The 26,379-nt window shown below is 42.2% G+C and overlaps 1 protein-coding gene across 2 annotated transcripts in view; it reads left to right on the top strand.

Annotated features, from left to right (window-relative positions):
• The window catches only part of LOC144754405 (uncharacterized), a 558,704-nt gene that overhangs the window by 504,175 nt on the left and 28,150 nt on the right, over nucleotides 1-26,379 (top strand). For both annotated transcript variants that reach the window (XM_078642133.1, XM_078642134.1), the window contains exons 11-15: nucleotides 1,772-1,849; nucleotides 10,820-11,050; nucleotides 13,829-14,041; nucleotides 16,371-16,448; nucleotides 17,137-17,367. In XM_078642133.1, coding sequence (XP_078498259.1) covers nucleotides 1,772-1,849; nucleotides 10,820-11,050; nucleotides 13,829-14,041; nucleotides 16,371-16,448; nucleotides 17,137-17,367 — 831 coding nt within the window. The remainder of the gene's footprint in view (nucleotides 1-1,771; nucleotides 1,850-10,819; nucleotides 11,051-13,828; nucleotides 14,042-16,370; nucleotides 16,449-17,136; nucleotides 17,368-26,379) is intronic.

Genomic DNA, 26,379 nt, shown 5'->3' with positions numbered 1-26,379 from the left:
ACTACATTACTCTTATCTTTTGAAATAAAACGATGACCCTCCATGTCTCCAATGACTCCTTTACTTATGGCAATTAGGATAACAATTCTGACAGAAAATATATCTGTATCTTCGCATTTGTAGCCAAGAATATTTTACATGTGGACATTTTTGACACTCAATTTGGTGGGCGTCATGAAACTGTGTAATCTAGGTTGTATTTTCTGCAAATAGTTCTGTAAAGTAATACAAGTTGTCTTGGATAATAACAATAGCAACAAAAGGTGTTAAAAAACTCAGATGAAAGCAACACTAGTCTACTGAATATTGCTTGTTATGAGTGAGTAGTACTTAAATAGTAAAAATGTTTATTTCGTTCTAGTGTGTTGTAGAAAGTTGGCTACAAAACCCCAAATTTTATGAATTCAACTTCCTTTCTACATTCGATTCCCTTTTTCTTCTGATGCTCATCTTTGTACATAGGTTGGGCCTGGTTTTCATTGCTCACAACTTGATAGGACCACACAATTCGGCGCCAGACGTGAAAGTAACTCTGCTCTTTTTTGTTCTTCCAATTTCCTTGCCCGTTTTTTCCACAGCAAGTGTTGTTATGTCTCCAATTTTTCCCAGGTGTCTCCTCTGCTTGTGTGCTCTTTCTCTCTCTTTCTTGTGTCATATTCTTGTTTACAGTCTCTGTATTTCACTTGGAGCTGAAACCAAGTGTATCTGGAACAACTTCACACATTCTTTACTCTTCTCATCAATGATGTTGTTTTTTTTTGTGATGCTCGGAGTGCCTGTGATCGTTTCCAAGCATTGAACGCCCCTCTCTATTTCAAGAAATGTTGCACATTTTGAATAATGCTGAAAACAACTTTTTATTCCTTTGAGGACTTTAATTTGAAGTCCTGTAGTCTACTTACAATCTTCCTTTCCCACAACCAAGTCCTGTAGTCTACTTACAATCTTCCTTTCCCACAACCAGTGTGCGTGTTTACATATCATTCTCTCTTCCATTGGATACATAGTTTGAAGCTTACCCCTTCTTCTGATGTACTGATCGTAGGTAGTCTAACGAGTTATACACTGGAAGATGAGCATCCTCTTATTGGTAGAGGATATGCAACTGCAAATAATTTTCCAAACCAAAGTAGTAAAGTGTTTGTCATTCTGTATTTGAACTAATGATACTTAACTTCAAAGGAATCTTTATTATAATGGGAACACACAATACTATTTACCAAAATTGGCATCACTGACGATTACTAATCGAAATGTTTTCAGAAAGTTCATTTTATGTTTTGAAACCATTGTCCGATAAGTCCAACAACTTAATGTAGCACAGTTTCACTCCACCTAACAGGTTTCCAATATCACTCCTGAAGCTCAGAAAGGAGCTAAAGATTCATCCTTTGAAGGAGCCTCTCACCAGTCATGGACACTCCTTCTCAGTTCCTCATGCCTACAAAGAAAAACTATCCTCTCCTTTCCATTGATCACAATCCTTAATGTTTGCCTTTCTGCTTGCCTTCTTAGAGTGTCACCTATTTGACTGTATGTGGAGCACTTCATTGTCCCCTATGTAGTGTTTTATGTCTACATAATGTACCACTTTTTGTGCAGCAATGTCTAAATTGATCAAGCGGGCACACCCAACTATTGTGGGATGTCAAATGAAGTTGATGAGCCTCACTCAAGGCAGATCCCAAGACTTCGAGCTGTTAAATATGTTCTTCTTTACAAGGAAATGCAGTCCTTGATCTTTAACTAAAAACCATGATTCTTATTTCAGGGAAGGAAATTGTCGACACCTGGTATGGCGAGATTAAAGACTACAACTTCAGCAAACCTGGATTTCAAAGCAACACAGGTGAGCAGAAAAGCAGTCTTTACCTCCTCTGTAGAATTCATGTTGTGACTTGCATTTGCATGTCTAGATACAGACCTAGTTTGTGTGTGGAGTGCAATATTCCATTGATTGCTGCCAAGCTACACACATTAAAGGAAAGTGCATATTATTGCTGCTCTCTTAAATTCATTGCTTCCAGTGGGATGTGAAAAGACGCAGCAGAATACGCACTATGAGTGACATGCCCTTGTGCCCCAAATGAATAGCTGCTCCTTCTGTAGAGAGATGATGAGTTTGCATGTGATCAGTGTGCATTGTTCCCAAACTCTTTGTAGTGAGGGCATGTTGGCATGAGGACAAAAAGCCAGAATGAGGAAGTTGATATCATTTATGGGTGGTAGAGGCTGACAAACTACAGACGCAGTTGGGGAGATAAGGCACATTAGAAACAGAAAGCAATTGGGGTGATTGAGGCTTCCATGAAAGGTGCAAAGGCTTTCTAAAGAGGCATACTGGAAGACAAAGCCCACACATTAGGTGGCATGTGTTGTAGATGGCTTGGAGTAAGTGCATAAGGGTACACTTTCTGCTTGATCATACTATAGCACAAGGTGATTTTGGATACATTGCACAGTTGGCGTCAGCTCAATCCAATTAAAATCCTGCAGGGCTAATGATCGTTGACTTGATAACATAAGTCACACGTTCAAAGGAGTGTTAAGCCCTTAGCTATTCATGAGAGAGGAGAGCTTTTTACATGCGATAAGTGTCCTCAGAGATGATCATTAGGAGTCAGAGAAGGGCCTCTGTTGCTACTTGGCCAACCAGGTATCAACATGAGAACCAGCATTCAAAATTGAGATGGTGCTCAGCATATCACTTTCATCTGGTAAGGTGTTCACCCCAGAAGAGTGCCCCACTGGTGAGACAGAGAGAAGCTGCTCTTGACATTGAGAGTTATTCAATTAGGCATGCAAATTAGCCCGAGTCACCTGGTGGATTTACAACATGCCTCAGTTATCATGAAGATGAAGAATTAATAATGTCCGCGTATGTACAATTATAGTGATATCCATTCTGACATAAGCATAATAAGTTAGCATTGGCTCTAATTTGAGAATGTGCATGTAATTAAATAATTAATCATATGAATAAACACCATTGCTGCAACTTGTAAGCTGAGCACTTGTTCTATCCATCTTACCTGGTGGCACTCTGTGAACTCCATTGTTTTTGCCTGTGAAAACCTTAAGACGCCATGGCATGGCTGTATGATCATTACCATTAGTTTTGATTTCACTTCATCCAAGAGCCCCTCATAACCCTTACACTAGGGAGAGTTATGTTAAACATACAGTTGCTCATGCAACATAATTAAATTCTCTTAATGTCAGTGGGGGCTGCCTGGACATCTAGTCCCCTTAAAGTGATAAACTATGGCATTAAAGGTCTTTCATGGGTTTCAGCTGTTATTGATAGCACATTCCTAGCTCCAAAGAGACTTATACGATTTTGTTGTAAGCAAAAGTATCTCAAACAAGAGGTGCTGTACATAACAAGTTATTGTATTTGGGGGGTCTGGATAAAATCATATTACGGAAACCATGATACTGAAAAGGACCGAGGAAGGGGTGAGGACTTGTAACTGAAAATGTACATCATGGTTATATTTACATCGCACATATTTAAAGGCACAACTCATCTGTCCTAATGCCTCACCCAGTAGCTCCTCCACTGGCCAGTTTCGGCCTTGCGTACACAATGCTGAATTAATTTCCTACTTCTATGCACAGCATCCCATTGCTTCCCAAATAGGTTTGAAGAATGTGCACTTGGGATACATTGGAAACAACAAACCCACTTTGCCAAATCCCCACTGCCTATAACAATGTCCTTAATTGTTTTCATATTTGGACAGTATAACTATATCTCTAATTTGTCAGGTTCTTGGAAGGCTTCTTAACATTGAGTTACTTCAGGCTGTACTGCACTCCAGAGATCACTGTGCTTGCTGGCACGGCCTCCATGGTCCTTGTGCCTGTCGGTATAGACGCTTCCCAAAGTTGTACCCTCTTTTCCTAAATACAAATGGAATTTAAATTATTTGCATCTATATTTAATGTAAGTGCATTTTGGACTTTTAATTCTGTGCTCGCTCTGGTTGTGAAACTGGGTATTCGTGACTGAATGTAGACATGGTCTGCAAATTTCTTCCTGCATGGGACCATGGTAAAACCTGGTGCACATTCGATGCCTTCGGTTTTAAAACCTGCAAATATGAATGCTCGGCTCCATATTCAGTGGTGCTGTGGCAATGAACAGCTGGAAACTTGCTCCTCATGGCAGCCAAGCCTAAACATGTTGAAAATTCTAAAGCAGGGAACACAGATGGCAAAGAGGCTGAGTTTGCGCCCAGTATCAAAATCTTTAGATCAGGCTTCATACTTAAAGCCAGGAGCCATCTTTAGAGCCTCTGAAGAGGGAAGTTTTATTTAACTCCTTCATCAAATGGCTGGATTAATTAATCTCAGACAATGGTCAAATTGGCTGCTTCAAGATTCCTCCCTCAGCAGACAGGCTCCTCAAGTTAAATAAAGAATCCGATATGCCTCTCGTGTTGCATTATTGGATTGAGCATTCTAGAAATGCTACTTATCAATCAGGACAATACCATTCCCTAAAATGTGAAAGGCACCCAGCTCAGCCTCACAGTGTTCTCCATCACTGTCATTCATTGTCTAACACACTGCATGCATTCTATCCATTCAAGGATATCGTCAGTGGACCTAAAACTTAAAAACAACAAAAATAGAATGTAAGGTCCTTAAATGAGACCAACAACAATCAGAGATCGCAAGCTCAATGCATGTTCTTCCTCTTAGAATGTAAAATACTTAAGTTTCAACTCTACAGATGCTGCCCCTAAAAGACTGTGAAAGGTGAGCCAAAGCATATAAATCCATACTAATATAATAAAGAGAGAGCCCAAACCTTTGAGGTGGGTAATCTCAGGAACCACAGCACCAATCACAACACCCAATACAGCGTTGGAAAGGGCAGTTGCAGCAGAAGGACATAGGCTATGCAGACGCCCACCATATACGTTTAAAAGGTAAAAGAACCGTGCCAGCAAAGTAGTCCCTTGTGGGCGTGTCTGCGTTGTGCTGTGGGCGTGTGCTGGGGGCGTGGCAAACTCTGGGGGCGTGTGGTACATTCTGCCCTTCATGCCATGTCTCATATCGTGTGCTAATCCCACCCTGCTCCCTTTAAATACCCCAGCAACCCATAATCATAACCCACCCTTACTCCTTAAAATACCCTAACACCCTTAAACACTAACCCATCTTAACCCTATAAATATACCCTGTACCCCAAAACCCAAACCTATCCCTAAACCCTAAAAATATCCCTGTACCCCAAAACCCAAACCTAGCCCTGAACCCTAAAAATAACCATGTACCCCAAAACCCAAACCTACCCCATAATCCTAAAATACCCCTGTACCCCAAAACCCAAACCTATCCCTGAACTCTAAAAAATACCCCTGTACCCCAAAACCCAAACCTAGCCCTGAACCCTTAAAATACCCCGGTACCCCAAAATCCAAACCTACCCCTGAACCCTAAAAATACCCTATACCCCAAAACCCAAACCTAGCCCTGAACCCTAAAAATAACCATGTACCCCAAAACCCAAACCTACCCCATAACCCTAAAATACCCCTGTACCCCAAAACCCAAACCTATCCCTGAACTCTAAAAATACCCCAAAACCCAAACCTAGCCCTGAACCCTTAAAATACCCCGGTACCCCAAAATCCAAACCTACCCCTGAACCCTAAAAATACCATATACCCCAAAACCCAAACCTAGCCCTGAATCCTAAAAATACCCCTGTACCCCAAAACCCATACCTATCCCTAAACCCTAAAACTACCCCTGTACCCCATAACCCAAAACTATATCTGAACCCATAAAATACCCAAGCACCCCAAAACATATACCTCAGTACCCCAAAACATATACCTCTATACCCATACTTACCTTATCCAAACATAAAAAAAAAACATGCTTTTACCATTCATGCATTTACAACGAATTTCGTTGTAAATGTATGCGTGGTAAAAGCATATAAAATGTAATGCCATGCGTTATAATGGCATTGCGGAGTCATGGTACTCTCGTAATGAAAGTATGCGGAGTGATGGTATGCGTAAAGAAAGTTGCGGAATATTGGGTGTTTACCCTCCCCCGGTAAGTACATTGGTGGCACGGCGGCCCACATCTCCAGCAATATACTCATATTTTTTCACCCCCCATTTGAAAAATGCACAGGTCTCTCTCATTGATGGCCAGCACCGACATACACTTTTAGACACACCTCCCGCCACAAGTTCTAGAATTGCGAACTTTAGAGCTGGGGAGCTACGTTCGAATCTCGGCATCGGCTCAACATCCTGTGATTCCAGGCAAATCGCTTTGTCTCCCCGTGCCTACCACAAATTAATGTGTTCTTCTGTAATGTAAATTGTGCTCATGCCATGTTGTCGAGTTCGCGCTATATAATATTGCAAGGAAAAATAAATTAGGGAAACTCGAGTTCACACACTACTGAACGCACACTCTTAAGTGCATCAGCAGTGCACTGTGAATCGGAGTGTTTCACAGGCCTGTCACAGATAAGAAATGCTATCTAAACGAAATCCTACAAAACAATATACTACTGGCCGGCAGCAATTCATACCCGGACAACGTCGGACAGGCTGCTAGTGCACACATAAAGGTTCTTCGTGTGATCATCAATTGTTGCACACTACTTTCTAAGTATATGTATGTTATTATTCAACACAACCTTGCTCTTACTTTGCTGGACTACTTTAAAAGTATTATAAAGTGAGGTACACTTGCAAGCTTGATTTCTGTAATCACCATACCTGCATTGATCACAGCTTTTTTAGTTTATTTCATTTTCTAATAAGGATCTTAAAAACAAATTCATTCATCTTGCATTTTACTTAAAGAGGCCTTTGCTACCTTCACCAAACCAAAGGAATTTAACAGTTAACTTAAGAAAATGATTTACATTTTTCGCCCTTGAATCATCCACAAGAATCTTAAGGTGATGCGCTCAATGTTAAAAAAAAAAACATTCTAGGTTGTCGGCTCAGTAGAAGATTCTGTCTGTCCCAACAGAGGGCTAATGCTCAAAGAGGGTTCAATAGACTCTACTTTTTGTTTTGACTTCCCTTTTGGGACCTATTACATAAAAATACAGAGTTTCTCTGATGTGATCATCATGTTTTGACCCCATTCAATACTGTGTGGCTTGCGAGGCCTGTTTCACAATGGAAGGAGTATTTGTCAAGTCTGATGTTTGTGTATGTTGAATTTGCTTGTTTACATTTTAGCAAACTAAAGGCCTACCTCTGGATTTGTTGTTTTACTTTGTTTCTGTAGGATATAGTAACAATAACCTAATGGTTGTTAAAATTGGGTATAGATGTGGAGATATCAATGTATAATGTTTGAGGTATTACCTGAGGGTCTTAGATCAGGTTAAAATTACCCAACTATGTCCAGAACTCAGTTCTGGGACCTTTGTTTACGACCTCCAGAGAGTTTTGCTGGGTGCAGCATGTGACATTGCTTGGTTGGCATCTCAAGTTGGAACAATACCCTTGCCATCTCACAGGATGATGTAGTGTAGCTTGGTTTGGTCACAATCCTTCATACTTTGAATTGGGAACTGGGTATCTGATTTGTGTAATCCGACTTCCTGCCCTCACCCTGGGTTTCACATTTGTGTCTCGGAGAAGTGCAAGTCACTTACGCCGGGAAAAGCTCTTTCTGTGGATAGTCATATTCGGGACCAGCGCTTATATTTTTTCATGAAACTTTCACCCACAGCAAGAGAAAGTAAAAAATACCAAAGGGTAAAGAAGGAAGAACAGAAGTACAGAAAAATTGTGACAAATCCAGAAAGCAGGAACCTGCAGAAAGGGATAAAGTGTAGAGAGTGGAATAAAGACTACTCATTTTTGGAATGTGCATGCTGACATTCAGTAGCACCGGCCAAGGGCTTCTAAACAAAACTTTGGGACCCTGGACTTGTTATTTAAAAGATTGAGGATTGGGCAACACCTACTCAATTTAACACTGCGAACTCAAATTGCTGAATGCCGCGACACTAGATGTAAGGACATTCTTGGAAGTTTGTTGAATTAAAATGATGCAAATATAAATTAATTGCTTTATTTTTGTTGTAATGCAGCTTGCTAGTACCTTCAACATGGTGCTTTACACCAAAAATTAAAGGTCTAGTATAATAATATTTCAACAAGAGAGACCCAAGGGTCACCGGGGACCTGGGGTATAATCACTGTAACATAAAACACACAGGTCCCTACTAACAATACTTTAGATGGAAAGAACCAAATGGCGCATGAAATGTATTCAAAGGAGTTTATCAAAAACAATTTCAAGACACAGTAGGGCAGTGAATATTATTGCAAAATAGGCATGCTCGGTACTCTCTTTAAAGGTGATAAACTCAAGTGATAAATTGTGATCACACGTATATTAGCAAACACAAAAACAGCACAGCCCTTTACAACAACTTCTCCACAATCATATAGGGTCCATGCTTTTAAAGTCAACCGCTTTTTGATCCCAGTAAAAATGGCGGGATCATCTTCAGGACTGGGGGATAAAACGAGCCAGAGAAAGAGCTGAAAAAATAATAGAGAAAGGTTGATCATAGTGAGAATAAAAAAAAAAAAAGAAAAGTGAGCCAGTACAAGGCCTAAGCAATACTCATGAGACCTTACTTATATTATGAAAGGTAATGCAGTTACTAAATATGGGGGTCCCTAATTACAGAATTCAGTAACCGGGTGGCTGGGAATTGCCTACATAAAAAGAAGTTGAAAGAGGCGCTACTTAGAACCCTTAAAATGGGTTATACTGGTGAAGGTTAGTTTGTGCAGTAGTATGAGAGACACTGACCTGATAGAAATATACTGGAAGCCCATAGTTGGAAGTACATGTCTGGTATGGGTCTCAAGGTTGGGTGCCAGATTCCTTCACTGGACTTGAATCAGCCCAAATGGAAAATGGAGATTCACTGATAGCTCTAAATGGTGGTAGAATTAGTTCTCAAAGGTGATTGTGAAAGGGCAGCATGTTGGTTGATGTAGGCAATAGAAAGAGAAGAAGGACCAAGAAAATTAAGAAACCGAAGGCCGACTAGGTACAAGGACACAAAAGGGTTGAGGAGTAGTGGGCACCATTTTGAAATGGTTAAAAGGATATTGACGAACCTCAAAATGAAACCACATAAGTACATTTATACCAAAATACACTTGACTGGGTGATTTAAAATGTGAGAGAGGGCAATAAAATCCTTTGTACATTGTGAAAAGAACTAAAATGGCAAAGATTTAAGAGTTTATAAAGTTTCTGTATGAGGAGAGTTCCATTCAATCAGGGATGTCCAATCTTCCTTACTATTTAGACATGAGACCATACTGTCCAAACGAAGAATCCAATGCAATTCCTCCATGTTTAATAAAGATTCAACGCTGCTTCCTCTCTCAGGGGTGGAAATGGTGCTGCTCACTTGCCACCATAAGTCACCCACACAATGAACAAACTCTAGAGGGGTAGTAAGGACGTTGTATCTAATGCAACGCTTATGCTGACATGGGAATACTTATTTTTTGTGTGGGTTGGCCAATGTACAGTGTTCTTTTTTCGATACTATGTGCACAAGTCTAAATCGTGAGGAAGATTGGACATCCTTGGTTTAAAATGAACTCGCCTCAGACAGTTATCTCAGTGGTGAGGCATGTTTTAAAAAAACATATATATTTTAAATGTCCGACAACCCGATAGACATTTATAAACTTGGCAGATGGGACCTCCACCATGGTGATGAAGTACAATACTCTGTCACACTGGCGGAGAATGGCCCGACCTCCAGTATATAAATTGGGCCCAATTTGTTTCAGGTCATGGGAGTAGAATTTCTGAACAGTTCTTTAACTTTTTGTAAGTGGAGGTTAAATATATCTGCTTGAAATTAACGCTGTTTAAGTTGGTCACTTAGCCAGTTAACCACCCATAGACTCTTTGAACTTAATGGGCATTGATTGTACCCTTTATAGGGTTCTTCGAATTAGTTTCATCCCTCCGAGGTTAATAAAATGGACTTCCAGTTTAATCTTGGTATTTGAAATAGAAAATAAATCCTGATCCAGATGTATCAAGGGTTTTACCTGTCCCATACGGGCCGATTTGCAGATCGGCCCATTTGTGAATGGTAAAAAGCCTTTTTGGATGTATCAACCCAAAAGCCATTTGCAAAATAGGTAATCGAAATTTTTGCGAGTACCTATCTTGCGAATGCAGTTAGAGAATCGCAATTTGCATTTCCCTAAATGCAATGCAAGAAGCATCCTCAGAATGCGACTTTGCTTTAAGGAATCGCAAATTACCACGAACTTCAAGTTGATGGTAATTTGCAAATCCGTAGAAAAATGCATAAAATTGCATTTTTCTAAGTGCCATGTGGCGCAGACACATGCCCCAAGGACATGTGTGTGCACCACATGTGCACACTTAGCTTTTTTAGGGGTGCCTTATGGCCCCCTGGCACCCTTGCAATTGCATTCGCAATTTACAATTACCTATTTGGTAATTGAAAATTGCGAATGCCTTCCCATTCATTCCTATGGGCCATTAGGCCGATAGGTATCGCAATTTGCGATTCGCTATTAAGGAATATGTGGGAATCGCTATTTTTATTGCGAAACCTACATACATTGCACTTTGCGACTCTAATACAGCGAATCGTAAAAATTCACTATTTTACAATCGCCAAATGCAATGTTGATACATCTGGCCCTGAGTGCTTTTCATGTACCATGGTCCATACTGTCACTGTAGTGTGTGCAAACTGCATGTTATTCTCAATCCTGATTTTGTCCTGCAGGTCACTTTAGTCAAGTCGTTTGGAAAGACACCAAGGAGATGGGCATTGCCAAAGCTGTGGACGGGAAAGGCATGGTTATTGCAGTTGCTCAATACAACCCGGCAGGCAACATTACCAACCCTGGCTACTTTCAAAAAAACGTCCTACCCCGGGGATCCGTAATTAATGAGCAAGATGGAGGACGGGCATCATATCCTGTTTGCCCCAGAGCTATAACACCACCATCCACAGGTAATCAACAGCAACCTGTTGAGATTGCTTTTCTAATGTTTATATTCGTTTATATTCTTAGGCTTCAGTGCAGTGCAATGTACCTCTCACTAGTGGGGCTGGTTGATTGTGAAGCCCCTAATGCCCAAAGTAGGTATTTAGGTAGACCCAAATAAAGTCACTACCCTAGTCTAGATTGTTGCCAAAGCCAGGCACGTACAACTGTCATTTAGGAGCCTTACTCATCCTATGTAAGTGAAAGAGAGTTTTGGCTACACAAGCTCAGCTTTGAGGTACATGGGAGAACATTTGGTCAATTTGAACACCAAGATTTCGTTAATAATTTGACTTGAGAGGGTAGTCTCTCATCTATCTAGAGGTCTGCCTGATCACCGTCCACAACTCACTCAGTCATCTCTGACTTGAACATGTGCCAATGATTGCCCATCCACTGCCAGATCCATTTCATGTATAGCTGAAATAACGTATCTCCTCCCACCCTAAAAGAAGACTGGGTGTCATTGGCATACATGTAGAAATCACTGCATTTCGATCAGATGAGCTTCGCCAAAGGCATAAATAGATGTTAAAAAGATTGCTGAAAAGCAGAGAATGAGATGCACCACATAGTCCAAATAGGAGGCAGAAGAATGTGACTGTATCTCTAATTGAGAAAAGTGAAACACTGTTGCCAGACTGAGAAGAATCTAGGTATTGGCCAATTTTAACTTCATTCCTGCAGTTATCTGAAATCACTAATAGTATTGACTCAGTGCCTTGTCCTGGGCAGAATCCCACTTGAGCGACATCCATGGTAACAGAAAATTCCAAAAACATTAGATGTTCAGCTACGTGAGACATCAAGTACTCTTGCCAGTCACCTGGACAAAGAAAATGGGGTTGTATTTCCCAAAGACAGCCATGCTGGCCTGGGGTTTTCTCATTTAGAGCTTACCTGTGCAATGTTATATTGAATCACTACCATACCCTGAGAGAGCAAAGAATTCAGGAAACATCTCAGATGTTTGAATTCCAGTACAACAGCGGTGACTGGATGGTTAGAATTAAGCTTAGATACAGCATCCAGGAATGAGTGTTCTGACTGAGGGCAAAGGCAGTGAATGAAACACAGGGTAGACGAAAAACCAAGGCAGTACGTGGTGGTGGGAAATTACAATATTTGATTAATATCCCGACTGATTATGAAAATAAATTAAAGATTTATAAAGTTCAAAAATCCATTGCGTTTGTAGCTCTGAATGCACATTCAGATGTGAGAAAACTATATGATGAAAGACTGACCTATGTCAGATTCTGAGGACCCACCAGCCCCAGCCTGAGCCCTGAACAACACAGTAAGGGAACCGAACAGGCAGGTGAACTTTGAGTGTCCAGTCATGATCTCTACTAATTTAAAATCCAGATTGGTTATGATTGTTGTAGACCATAATTAACCTTAACCACATGCGCGCTAGCGGTTTTCCCTCTGCGCGCTGCGATTTTTAAAAAACGCGTTACGTGACGAGCTCAGCTCGTCATCCGCGTAGCGCAGGTTCCGCCCATGACGAGCTGAGCACGTCATCAGCCCCGAAGGGGTGAAAGATATGCATTGTACAACACTCCTCTTGATACGTTTTTTAATACCGGTTGTTCGCAGTTTCTGTCGTAACAGAGTATCCTTCCCTCTAAACCATTGGTCTGCCCGCCTCATTTAGAGACTGGCAGACCTCTAGTATTCTATTGACAGAGCCCCTGTTAACTCGGTCGATGGAATACTTCCTCCAGTGACCCAAAGGAGAAGGGGGCTGTTGGAGGAATGACATTACACTGTCTGCCCTGTTTAGTGTGGATGTCTTTTTTTCCTGTCTGTCACCGCCAGGAAAATTTTGCCAGTGAGGGACAGGAAAAAGCGGACCCACCCCACACCCCAGTAGAAAAGTATGTAATGACCAACATGAAAAACAAAGAAAAAGTTACGATTGGTGAACAGCTGTCCACAAAATCTTTACTTCATTGTAAGGAACCATCTTGATGGCATTTCCAGGCTGGCAGTCATTTCTAAAGTTGGCAAACCGTAATCTATCAGTGTGATGGAGGTAATGTCTTTGCCACCCTGACAGACTACTGCGTTCTCCAAACATGAGGCCCTTAATCTTTTAGAACATTAGTTCCAGACAATGGTCCATAGCACCTCTGGCCTACCGTAAGGGATCAGCAGAAACAGAAAGGAGGTCAGTTTGAGAGTCTTTGGTAGTTTGCATAAGTGGAAAAGTCCAGTAACAGTGGGAATCTTCCAACCACTCTACAAATAAATCCACTAATCTCTTGTGCAAAGGAAAGAGGGTCAAATGACTCGCTGATAAAGTAGCAGTGATTTTATGATAGCACAATTGTGAGGTAATCAAGAAGACTTTGCCAACCTTGCAAACTGGAAAAGGAAGTCTTAGGAGGAAAGTACACAGTAAAGACATAACATTCACTTAAGAACCCTTCTTGTAGGGTCGGACCCCTTTTTACCTACATTTTGACATATAAAAACAATCACTTGCTTACTATAACCTTTGAGAGCTGGGCCAATGTATTTTAATGGAAAGGTGCAGTTGGACCAGCTTTTCATTCAAAGGATTGACAAGCTTAGCAGGTAATGCTTAGAAGACCCTGATGTCTGCAGGCAATATTTGAGACATTGCTTGTGTAATATCCAAAACAATTGACTACCCAAAAGTTTATTTCACATCATTTATGTTTTAGTTGCTAAAACTCTCATGACATATCAGTGCTTATGATTTTGTTTTCTAGTCTATGATGATTTTGTGTCTGATTTCCTGAATGCCACCAATGCCTATCGACTACGTCATGGGGCAAAGCCACTGAAGCTAAGTTGCAGCATTAGCCAAGAGGCTCAGAAATGGTCTGAGCACCTGCTTGCCTTGAAGACACTGAAACACAGTGACACCGCTTATGGCGAGAACGTCTGGGCTAAAACTGGGGGACCATCGACCACCCTCACAGGTGAGTGATTGTAAGGTTTACCATGATCTAGCATAGAGGGCTACTCCCATATTCCACTGGAGGGACTGGCTGTACGATAAATGTGCATGACTAAATGAGTTAATGCAGAGGTTCACCCATCTCTTAAGAGCAAACTCATTAATTTCTTAAACTTATCTATGCCACAGGCTCCTGGGTTTACAGGATCTTTATGTAGTAGGAATGGGTGCAGACAGGGCAAGTTTTGAGAGCATGTTTAAGAGTGTACCTGGGAGAGGCATGGTTGGTAACAGTTGGAAAAGAGCTGTATGTTGAAGGTTCTTGGATGGTTTTTGGACAGGGGTATGTTGGGGGTGCCTTTTAGATTGTATGCATTTTTTATGTTAAAGCACTAAGTATGGATTTAGTTTTGTTTAATGTGATCAGGAAGGATGGTAAACATCCTGTTTTAGCACATAGATGCTACTCTGCTTGCTATTGGTGCTGGGAGGTCTATCAACAGTTCTCTTAGAGGTAGGGTATTAATGGTATTTTAGGTGCACTAACATTTTGTTTTTAAATAATATGCAACGTATGTCAACTTATGATGACCTTTAAGGAACTGTGATGTCAAGTTTTTCAATCACATTTTTATGTATAGGGTATGCATCAGGACAAGTACAATTTAGGTGACTTTTTAGTTTTAAGGTCAACAAAGTTTCCAAAATGCTGCTCTTAATTTGTTGCATAAAATCCCAGTGCATCTGAGATGGCCAGGATTTTCTTTGTAATGATAAAAATCGGATTGGTTGCCTGAGTTCTCCGACTCAACTATAGGGATACTGGGAATTGTGTAACGATCATGGCATCACTCAGTTTCTTTTTTACCTCAGGTGGCAGTGACTGACTTTTTCAGGAGCAATACTGAAGTGGCTATCCGCATGTTTGGGTAGTACGATTTCTATCCATTACTCAGATTTAACCCCTTCAGCATGTGATTTACTTTATAGTTACCATTCTGCAGCACACTGTGCAGCACCATCCTTCAAAAAGATTTGTTTAGTAAATGAAACCCTGGATTCTTTGTCGTAAATACTTTAGAAAGAGACAGTTAACAAAATGTTAACTTAGACGAATGGCATACGAATCCCCCCGTCACAACAGTGGTCCTTAATGATGGGCATTAAAACAACCCTTAGAAATGGACTTGTTATGGTGATGGAGATATTTTGGTTTATAACCTCTCATATTTGCCTTCCACTTACTGGACAGACGTATGAAATCTAGAAAATGCATGCGACCCATTGGGCTACCTAGTGGAACCGGGGAGTGGTGCCTCTCCTCTATCGACATTCACATAAGGGGTGCATTCTGAGTCAGGGGGATGTATTATCGCTGCAGCATACCAGTGCAAATGTAGGAAATTGCTCTGGCTCAAGGCTATAGGTAACCCAAGGGGCCATCTACAGGGTGTGCACCCAATAAATAGGCTGTAGTCTTGGGGAATCCCTCGGATGCTCCCATGGCTAGGCAGCGTGTACACTCCCAAAGGCTAATATATACAATTGCTCCAGTACTAAGGTTATCTGGCACAATTATCCCCTGCCTCTAGGGATGCCAGATTTCCATCTGCAACCCACTGCCTACACATGCCAGCCCATGCGTGAGCCTTAATTCCAAGGAGTACAGGGCACAGCAGAAGAAGACTGACACCATCCACCCCCACTCTTCTAATAATGGTGCCAGTTTCTTACATGGCACTATTCAAGTGTCCATCTATAATGTAAAAGGAAAGTCACTTTGTGGGAACTGGCACAACCTTTAGTCCCACCTGCCTCTAAATCACAAACATGGTTAGGGAAGGAGGCATAAGTTTGATGTAGGAGTGTGCACCCTTTACTCCTAAAACTTAAAAGTTATGACTGTTGCATCTGTTAAACATTCCCCGTTTGAAGCACTGGACAACGTGATAGACTTTCCTTATTTTGATGGAGATCAAGCAATCTCCCTGTATTTGAACATCCCTTAAGGGAAGGGTTTCAATATTTAAGAGTCAACCGTATTTGTCTGACCAGTTTGAAGCAGGATTTATTTTAAAGCAGAATGGGGAGTTAAAGTTCACAAAAAAGACTAGAAATTAACTAAAAAAGGGTGGTAGCAAACTATTACCTTGATATCCTTATTGTAGCTTTGCGTGAAGTCTTGAAGCCTTACGCCAAAAATGATACATAGCATTAGCAAATTTCATTCTCCTCTCCGTCTGTCATATACATTGGATTTTAGTTAGCACAGTCTTCACCTATCCAATATAAACAGTCTAATTTTCGAAGCATTTATGAAAGTGTGCTCTGTTTCTCCTGGCCCTTTTCAGGTCAAGAAGTGGCAGATGCCTGGTACAAGGAAGAAAAGAACTATGACTTCTGTGAAGGTGGACACCAACCGGACACAGGTTAGCTCACCCAACATGTTTGTCTTTGTCAAACCTTCAAGTATGGCCCAATCTCTAAAGAATGAATCAGCTTCTCATGCAGTGCAAGCACACTGTCCACATTAAAAGCCCAAGGTGCAATCATGCATTCAATATGATACAAAACAGAATCTCCTCAATTGACACCTGTCAAACTCATACATTTGGAAGATGGCATCCCATGATAGAGGCTCACTTTTCCTGGCACTAGTGGGCAGCAATTGGACGAAATGTATCTCCTTTCCCTCTTTTGAGGCATCTGTATATATATTTTTAAAGCTCTTTATCTTCTCTGTGATTTGATCGGCATTAGTTGATTTCACTCAATTTTAATTTACAATAAATCTTTTAATTTGTAGGAAGTACAGTTTACCTGAGTCTGGGCATTATTATGGGGACCCCATTATTTGAGAAGATACTAGATAGCCATGTAACTACGGATACCCCAAGGTTCCATATTTACTGGCTGTGGTATTTTCCCCATTCTGAGCTACACACATCTACATGGGGAATAACGTGATAATACAGCATGTTTCTCCCCCGTTCTGGGCTGCAAAACTCTGTTGAATTCGTTGGAATGTCACCAGTGAATTCACTTTCCTTTCTTTAATTGCGTTTCTTGTTTTGATCTCTATGCAGTGATTAATGTCATGTTGTATTGGCTTTGAAGGACATTTTACGCAGATGGTTTGGCGTAGCTCCAAGGAGGTTGGTGTAGGAATGGCAAGTAGTGGGACAGGAATGTTCATTGTGGTAGCCCAGTATAACCCTACCGGCAACATCACCAATCCAGGGTACTATCAACGGAATGTCATGCCTGCAGGGACAAAGATCAGTGATGAAGATGAGGAAGACGTTCCTGGAAAATTAACTATGATGAATGCATCTTCTGCTGTACCAGGTACAATAACATTATTTATTTGAATAGATTGTAGCTCAAATGGTCATTGCTGATGATGATTATGCAGGATCAAATAGCCAAATGTCTGCAAACAGAATCCTTCTCTCTCTATGATTAGAGCTTTGTATGTGCAGTATTGTTATGACCATATTATCTAAAACTAGCATTTTGATGGATACTTCTAACAGCAGATTCATCACCTTGCAACTGTTTCTAGGTGCCAGACTGTATCTGGAGACTTTTCAACCAATCTTCTCTCTACACTAGTAGGTGATGCCTTCTACCTTTGCGGTGGCATCACATTGCTCCAGTAGTGAGGAAGAGAAGCTGCTTACAAGTGAGCGCCACCCCAGTGCACTGACATCAGTTCTTTTCTGTCTCGGGAAAATGTCCAATCCAAAGACAACAGGTTTCAGTTCATGCCAAGACTGCAGGAAGCAGATGTTGGTCACTGACCACAAGATTTATTTTTCTGATGCTTGGACTCGAGTCATAACTCTTAAGTCGGGTGATAAAGGCACCAGGAATGGTAGGTGAAGCTGTACGTTACTGATAATAGGTCACAGTCGAATCACAGGTCCTGCTCTCAGTCATGGCGCCCCTCATAGTAGAAGTCTTAAGCCATACCTGCAAGAAGTCCTTTTCACGTTCAAGGTCTTCCAATAAATCGAAGACAATTCATAAATGCAAGATGGTCAAGTGGGACTCAACCCATCCCAGCACTCAAAGTCTGTCAAGAAGGCACAAGGGTGTCAAGCTAAAGATGTTACCCTGCTTGTCCGCACTGTTCAATCAATGCAAACTCCATCTTGCACAATGCAAGCGTTCGTTTTCTGCCGCTCCAGTAGACTTCTACTCGAGCGGAAGCTTTCTCAACGCAGACTGGTAGTTTCTCATCGCGAGCGGTCGCGAGCATACGCGACCACTCGCAATGAGAAACCTGACCTTCCCGCATTGAGAAACTCGCCGGGAGGTTTATTTTCCACGCTCGTGATCGGCAACTTGATGTTGCTGATCACGAATTAGGAAAAAGTCTCGCCGGGATGTGATTTTACTTGCTCGCGGTCGCCAACTTGACGTTGAGGACCGCAAGCAAGAAAAAAATGACCGCTGCACTACGCGTGTTTGCTGCTGTGCTAGATGCAATTCACGTAGTGCAAACTTTGCAAACTACGCAAGTGTAGCGCTTTGCCCAAGGTTCATTTAGAATTGCACCATTTCTTGTAAACACTCAAGGCACTCTGCTAATTTGTTGAAGTTTGTGCATAACATGTATTAAATGATCACAGGCAGTACAATTTTGCTTGGTATGGTAAATATTGAAACATGCTACCTATTGTCAAGAAAGGAAAGATTCAGCGGACTCCGTTAAGGCCATTAACTAATTAATTGTGGGTTTCTAAAGCGCTAGAATCGACTCCCGAAGGAGTATCTCTGCGCTATAGACCGCTGGGGAACCCGTCCTGGCTTTCCCTGTGAGATGGTCCCTACTGGGTATCTCCAAGGTGAAACCAGGCATCCCCGGCGTTTGTGGGGGGCGTTTGTGGAGATGAGGCAAGCTAATGCCCAGAGTTGCCGAGTGTGATCCCTGGTTAGGGTAGGCACCGAGGCGAGAATTATCGAGTCCGCTGACCCTGGTCCACGACCCTGCCGCGTCGGGAATTGAACCCTGGTCCCGGGCCGTCCTCTCATTGCAGTGAGATGCCTACATTTCGGGTGATAATATAACAGAAACACAAGATAAGAGGAATGTTGATAGATGGACCTGTTGGAATAACCTCCCATTTTTTTCTCCCTAAACGTTTTGTGTTTCATAGATACTTTGTTTGAACCTATAATTTAACAGGGAGCCTTGAACTCAGTGCAGAATAGAGACCCATCCACACTCAGCTTCTCCTCCAAAGATAGGAGCTGGAGCACGGTACCGTAACGCGATATGACCTCATCTCTTCACCACCCAAATTCCTTTAATTTGCCCTGCCCCAAGAATATTTACTCATCTTTGCTCATATTGTTGACCAGTGACTCTCCCAAAGAAGTCCTTACAATTACTCAATATGTTTGGAAAAAGAGGTCTGCGATTGACTCTAGCCTTTTTTTTTATTTTCATTGGGCAGTACAGTACATTCCTAGGCTTCTTCTAACACAACAAAGTGCTTTTCTGGAAAAAAGCTCTCCTGTGCTTTGCCAAAATGCTACCACGACCACCGCCCAAAGTAATGCAAATGAGTAGCGCAAAACTGCCTGTGGGATGAGCTGCTTTGTTTGTATCACTGTTGTGTGTCTAACGGGAGCTGCCTTACTCATTAGAATGCTACATGACCATGTTCACTAACTGACAGTAACTTCGAGAAATGCTTGAATTCTGACTTGTTACTGAAATAAATACAGATAGACGAAGAGCTGGGTACACAAGATGCCTGATTTATGCTGTTGCTAAATTAAATGCGACATGTTTGAGGAATATATTTATCAGATATATTCCCCTTTTAGCGAGAACCATGGTTGTTATATTTTCTATTGGTTATAAATTTGCCAAAACATGTCTATTTAGGACATGAAGTACAATTCTCATATGCCTGCTTCTACATACTTTAATTTAGAATTCTCCTGTCATCCCAGCTGCGCAGTTAAATGCCTCTAGGCTTTGAAGAAATTTCAATTACACGTTATTACTCATAATTTCAGAACTTCGTTTATTAAGTGAAATTCCTCAAATTAAGCCATTATTCTACGTCATATAATTAAGCAACATAATTTCCACGGGGGTGAAGGAACCACACGAATGACCAAAACTTGAACGGCTGTTGTTCGGGGGTACTTGCTCTTTTGGCACTATATTTTAGCATTAAATGCATCCTTGTATCTAAAATATAGCTCTAACTGCCAGATATGTACAGTTACATGTAATTTCACGTAATTACGCAAAAGAAAATTATGTGAACTTTGGACATTCCTATTCTTTTCCCCTTCTCTCCCCATACCTGGTCTTTACCTCTTGACACCACATGCAGAACAAGACACCCACCTGGTCTCTTTTGGTTACCCACCACATTACGTTCCCTTATGGTATTTGCACACTGACACACATTATCAACTTTCCCAACAAACTACTGGGGCTTTCAATTTCAGAACATACAGTATGTGCTGGGGTTAAATTACCATGCATTTCACAGCATGTGCTTCCCACGTGCTGACCAGGACAGCGAGAGAAGGGAAGTCGAGCATAAGTGCTACCGCAGTGTATGTGACACTTTGGCCAGATATGAAACTGGAGATGCAAAATATTATTAAATCAAACAATATCCTGCATCACAAAAATTCAGGATCCCAATCAAGGAGGGGACTAGAAAGCAGTGTATAACCAAAGACCTGCTTTCCTCCATGGACTCTGGCAAGCCCTAATTTCGAATCTTACTTGATTGATCTGTCACTTACAAGAACATGGACCACAGTCCTTGAAGAATGCTTGACGAGGTGGGCAGGAGTCACCGGTAAGTCTCTTCAGGTGTACCAATCATTCCTCTCACACCTGAATCTATAGTTAATTTTGTGTCCTTTCTCTTTGTCAATGAATGCCATCGCTTTCGGCGCCCCTCAGTGATCACAACAATCTGAAACTTTTCGCTCAGAGTATCTCCAAGTACTGTACACAATCCTAGATAAATGCTGATGATATTCAACTGCTCATCCCTGTTGGTATTAAGCATGGGCGTAAAAGCCGTTCCGCTCGCGGATTTTGCGGATTTTCGGCAAAATCGCAATCCGCGAACTCTCGCAAACTTGCCGAAAATTCGTAAAATCCGTGCGAAGCGGATTTTTTGCTTGGTCGCACTTGCCAACTAGAATACTATACAATTTCGCGGGAGTAAACACTTGCGAACACGTAGATGCGGTGGGCAGCGACAATCTCGCAATTGCGAGATTGCAAAATTTGCTATTTCGCATAAGAAATCCACCAGCAGGCAGCATAAACCTTGAAAATTATGATTTTTATCAGAATAACTCCTCAGGTTGACATTTGCCTGCACTTTTTCTTTGCAAGGAGTCCATTTTGGGGGGGTGGTGGGAGGAAGGAAGTGCCCCACAGTCTCCAACTTCCTGTCCTGTCCAGCAGGCTCCTCCCAGTGCTTTCTTCATGTGCTGGTCACTTTGATTTGGATCTTGACCTGGAAGGATTACTTTTTGTGGATGCTGCTGGATATTTGGATTTTTGCAAAACTGAAAGCACTCAGCAGGTGCAAAAGTTAAATCTTATCATTAGTAACCATTCCCTGTAGTGCTTCCTGAGGGGCCCCTTCAGAATTCATTTGCCTACTTGCAACTATTCTATGACCCTGCTCTGACCCTCACAGCAGGCTCAGAGAATAGCTACAAATATACAACAAAGGTCCTGTTAAAAAAATTACACTGCAACAGAAAGCAATTACAGACAAAACTGAAAGCACTCAGCAGGTGCAAAAGTTCAATCTTATCATTAGTAACCATTCCCTGTAGTGCTTCCTGAAAGGTCCTGTGAAAAAAAATTGCACTGCAACAGAAAGCAAATTACAGATAAGGAAGCAGGTGCCAGCCAGACTGGAAGTTTAAATTCAGTGACACATTAATCAACCCCAAATTAATTCATGTCAGTTGAAGCAGGGCAGGTGTGCTTGCTTTTTTCACCCCCATAATCTACAGTGATAAACCAACCAGAGGGTGGCAATGATGTACCAGAGGGTGGCATGGGTGTACCAGAGGGTGGCAGTGGTGAAACAGAGGGTGCTGTGAACCTGTGATGATGAACCAGACGTAGAAACAACATAGTCGCGGCTGTTGCGAGCCGACAAGTAAGTTCGCAATTGCGAACTGGTACACAACCCTCGCGAACTGGCAGAAACCCTTGCGAACACAAAAAAAAAAAAATCTGCAAATTCGCGAGAGTCCGCGGATTTTGCGGATTGCGAATCCGTAAATATGCAAGTTCGCGGATTGCCAATTCGCAAAATCCGCCCATGCTTAGTTGGTATTCACATACACTAGCAAATGAACACTAGAAAATGCTTCAAATATGTTTAATTGTGGATGAAAGCAAGTTACCTTTACCTTCATTGTCTGAAGACAAAACTTCTCATTAGAAGGGGTCTGTAGACAGCAGTGTACCATTACGATATTTGGGAAAAGTTGGCACCACTCCAAACCAAAAAATAGTTAGTGTGTCTTTACAAATCAAATTTCTGTTGTTGTAAAAACCACCAATTACCTGCTTATAATATTGTGATTTCCTGTTGGGCTAAGATGCTGTCTTGAAGTTATCGGAGTAATTTAATGTTTGCTGGAGCATCTAAGAAAGGTAGCTAAGAACTCAGAAAAATGCAAAACCAGGCATCAAGGTTAGGTCTGAATCTGATAACAATGTTAAATTTTTAACCAACTCTGAAGAGTAAGGATCAGATTACTTTGTTCGGCTTTTAACATGTGAAAGGAACTAGGCCCCAAAGGTACAAAAAAGTGATTGCAAATTGTGTATTTCTGCAGCCAGTAAATAATTTTACGAACCAACCTATGTGCTAATAGGTTGGTTTGTAAAATTCCAAAACATAGTGGGTCGCAATCTAACCTATGTCATGAATATTAATGAGGTAGGTTGCAAATTGCCACTCACTACGATTGGAGGCCTTCACGGGGATGGTTGCCTACTAAGGTCAGCAGACCGTCTGCCATCACGTTTTTTTTTTATTGAAGTTAACATTTCATTAAGGCTGCCCATTTTCCTTAAAGGAAACGGTCAGAGTTTAAAAATAAAAGTTGTTTTTTCTCAAACGTTTGTGAGTTGCTAGTGGTCATGATCACAGCCTACTCCTCAACAAACTTTTTAAAAACTTTATAAAGGGGAAAAGGTCCAGGGTCGGACTCGGAACCAAAACTGGCCCTGGCAAAGCGCTCGACCGGCCCCACTGGGAGCGGCCGAGCTGTTTGCCAGGGCCGATTTTGTTACAGGGGTCGATTTTGCAGCTATGCTGCAAAACTGGCCATGTAACAAAAACAGCCCCCACCCTAGCACCCCACCAGGGAAACACCCGGTGCCCGTTACGGTCAGTCCCACCCTGAAGTGGTCCCAACAGCGCTCCTTCCGTTTTGCAAATCCATGATCACCCTAACTCGGTTGTCGATCATTTTTCAATGTTTTGCAACGAGATTGAGAGCGTAAAACACTGATACATATCACATGCTCCTTCCAAATACCAATTTGGTATCGGGTCATAATTGCGTTTTAGGAGTTGGTGAGGATTTACAGACTTCCAAAATGGGAGGAGTACACCCCAAAAAATTGAATGGGCACAAACACCAAATTGGATTGTTTGCAACTATTAAATACGTTGATTCGGCCCTAGGTCCAGCATACTTACGGAAGCTCACCTACACTGCATACCTTACTGAAACCTGAGATCAAACAAAGCAAAGTTGATCAAACAAACGAGATTCAGCCAGAAGGTATACTGATGCAAAAGGATTTAGGTCATGGGCACATGACTCTGGAGCCTGTTGTGCCCTGTTCTCAGTGAACAACTATTGACACCTCTTCAGACAGGTCTTCTCCTTACTTCTTGCTATCATTTGGGCAATCCCGTTGCAGCCCATCCTCAACCGAACCCAAGCTCTGAAACAGCTGTGCCCGCTCCCGACTCTCCTACATCCATCAAATTGCCAGGAAAGGACTTGTGAGGTTGACTGTCAACATACTATGACTAGAAAAGTGGATTCTGATCCGAAGCCATCTCGATAGATAAAATAAATGAATATGCTGGACTCCTTTTCTTCACCAGATACTGTGGACATTTACCATCCTTCTGTTGTGTAAAACCAGTCCAGTATTGTAGATTTATTAGATGAAAGACATTAACTTCTTGAATGCTCATGGCGAGCTAAGCTCGTCATGAGCGACGGCGCTCCGGTGCTCATGACGAGCTGAGCTCGTCATGACCGCGCCTGTTATTTGGAACGCTCGCACGCTGGGCTGATTCCACTGCTGTGCTGAACGTTCCATTGGAACGGGCGCGGTCATGACGAGCTCAGCTCGTCATGAGCACCGGAGCGCCGTGGCTCATGACGAGCTGACCTCGTCATGAGCATAGGGACGCTGTACGGGCACCCCAGCACAGCGGGGGAATCCCCCCAGCTGCGAAGGGGTTAAAGGCGATAAAGCTCAAGCGTTAAAGGGAGTTTTACCATTCAAAGAAATAAGTACTTGAGAAAAAGGCAATGGGAAGGAGAGCAACTTGTTCTGTAAAGGTCAGCCCCTGCTGGTGATGTAGCCCCGGTTTCTCTGCTCTGAGACACCCACTCACGTCATTGCTATGTTTCTACTGGTCAGTCATAGCTGCTGGCAATATAAAGTGGAGGAGTGGCAGGGTGGCATCAGAGAGGGGGAAATTAATCATTTAAAAATTGTAGCTGATGTCGGCCACCTCGCACCTTGGTGCTCCTCTGCTTTCAGCTCCCAGCAGTCCCTGGGACACCATCAGGGACTCCCCATCCAATCCCTGCATGCTCTGATGGTGCATGAGAGCAGCATGGGGATTGACCTGACCTGGTTTAACGCTCGCTCAGGCACAGGGAGTCTCTGCCATTTATCCACTCGAATGTGGAATACATCTGGGTTGGAGAAATCTAACTGAGCATGTCTGTTTGGCCAGCCTAAGACAGTCGACCAAACTGACAGGCCCACTTATAAGTGCACTCCACTACTCCTCCCTCCCATGGCCCGGCCCTGCCCCTCCCTGCACACACTTGGCTCAGCCAGCAGCTGAAAAATAAAACAATAATAAAATATAATTTTATTTTTCAGCCTCTGGCTCTGAGCCAGTGGGGCAACGCTCCACCGCCATTGCGGAGGAGCTGCAGCTGCTACTGGTGCACTTACAAATATAGTGTTATATTCCAGCAGTAGAGATCACAGCATGTACTCCTAGGTCTCACTCTCCTGTTCACATGGGAGGCTTAGTGTGGTTCAGGTCATGTCAACAACACTCATATAAACTACACCACAACCCAATTTAACCAGTCCTGGAGGCCACCATATCTTCTAATACTGTTCCCTGACTCACACTCTGCTGCCTGGGTGCTATAGTCTTCCACTTCCCTTGTTTCTGTGCTCAATTCCCAGTGAATTTAGGAAGCTATTTCTGGGTTGAAGCTACACAGTCCAGTGGAACCGGTGTGTCAGAATTTAGATACCATATTGTCCTAAAGTGGCAGAATTTCCCAAGAATCTGCATGAGTGAGGTCTGCTAAAGTATTTCCCAAAATAAGTGTGATATTATATACTTTTAATCTAGCAATCCAGATTTCCAGTGACAATGTAAATAGTTGGAGAGCAATATCTCTTCTAGACAGCATTAAAACAGCACTGTGTGAAGCAGAATTCAATAAGATGTAAGTTATTTGGCATTTTTGTTTTTTACTCAGTTTTCCGATTTCCACTCTGAAAGATGACCAAGCTTCATCAGGACCATGGCAGGGAGTCAGATACACTGCCTGAATTTGCATAGAATTGGATTGGTCATAGCTCAGGACATTCATTTGAGCAGCCAGCACACTGGACTTTCATTCTGGAACTGGTATCATGGAACTTCAACCTGCCTTTAGAACACAACTCTGTCAGAAGTGGCATTGGCACAATGCACTGTCTTGCAAAATGATGTCCTGCACTTTCAGCTTCACAGTCCTGCACCACACTGTCATCTTTCAATTGCATAATTACACTGTCATCTTGCAGTCTGTACACTGCACTTCCATGGTGCATGTTGCACTGCACTATTTTACTGTCACAGGTACACTCCTGTCAGCCTGCATTGCCACATAGCCATCCTGCACTGGTGCACTGTACTCTTGTCATGTTGTTGTTGCTGTTCACTATCACCCACCATCCATACACTCTATTTCTGTCCTGCCACTAACACACCACACAGCCAACAGGATACTAGCACCCTTCCACACACAGCGTATGTGCTGTCAATTGGCCACTCGCAG

The sequence above is a fragment of the Lissotriton helveticus genome, chromosome 5_1 (assembly GCF_964261635.1).
Source record: "Lissotriton helveticus chromosome 5_1, aLisHel1.1, whole genome shotgun sequence".
Taxonomy (NCBI): Eukaryota; Metazoa; Chordata; class Amphibia; order Caudata; family Salamandridae; genus Lissotriton; species Lissotriton helveticus.
Note: the sequence above shows the minus strand (reverse complement) of the source record. Positions and strands in the feature narration are given on the sequence as shown.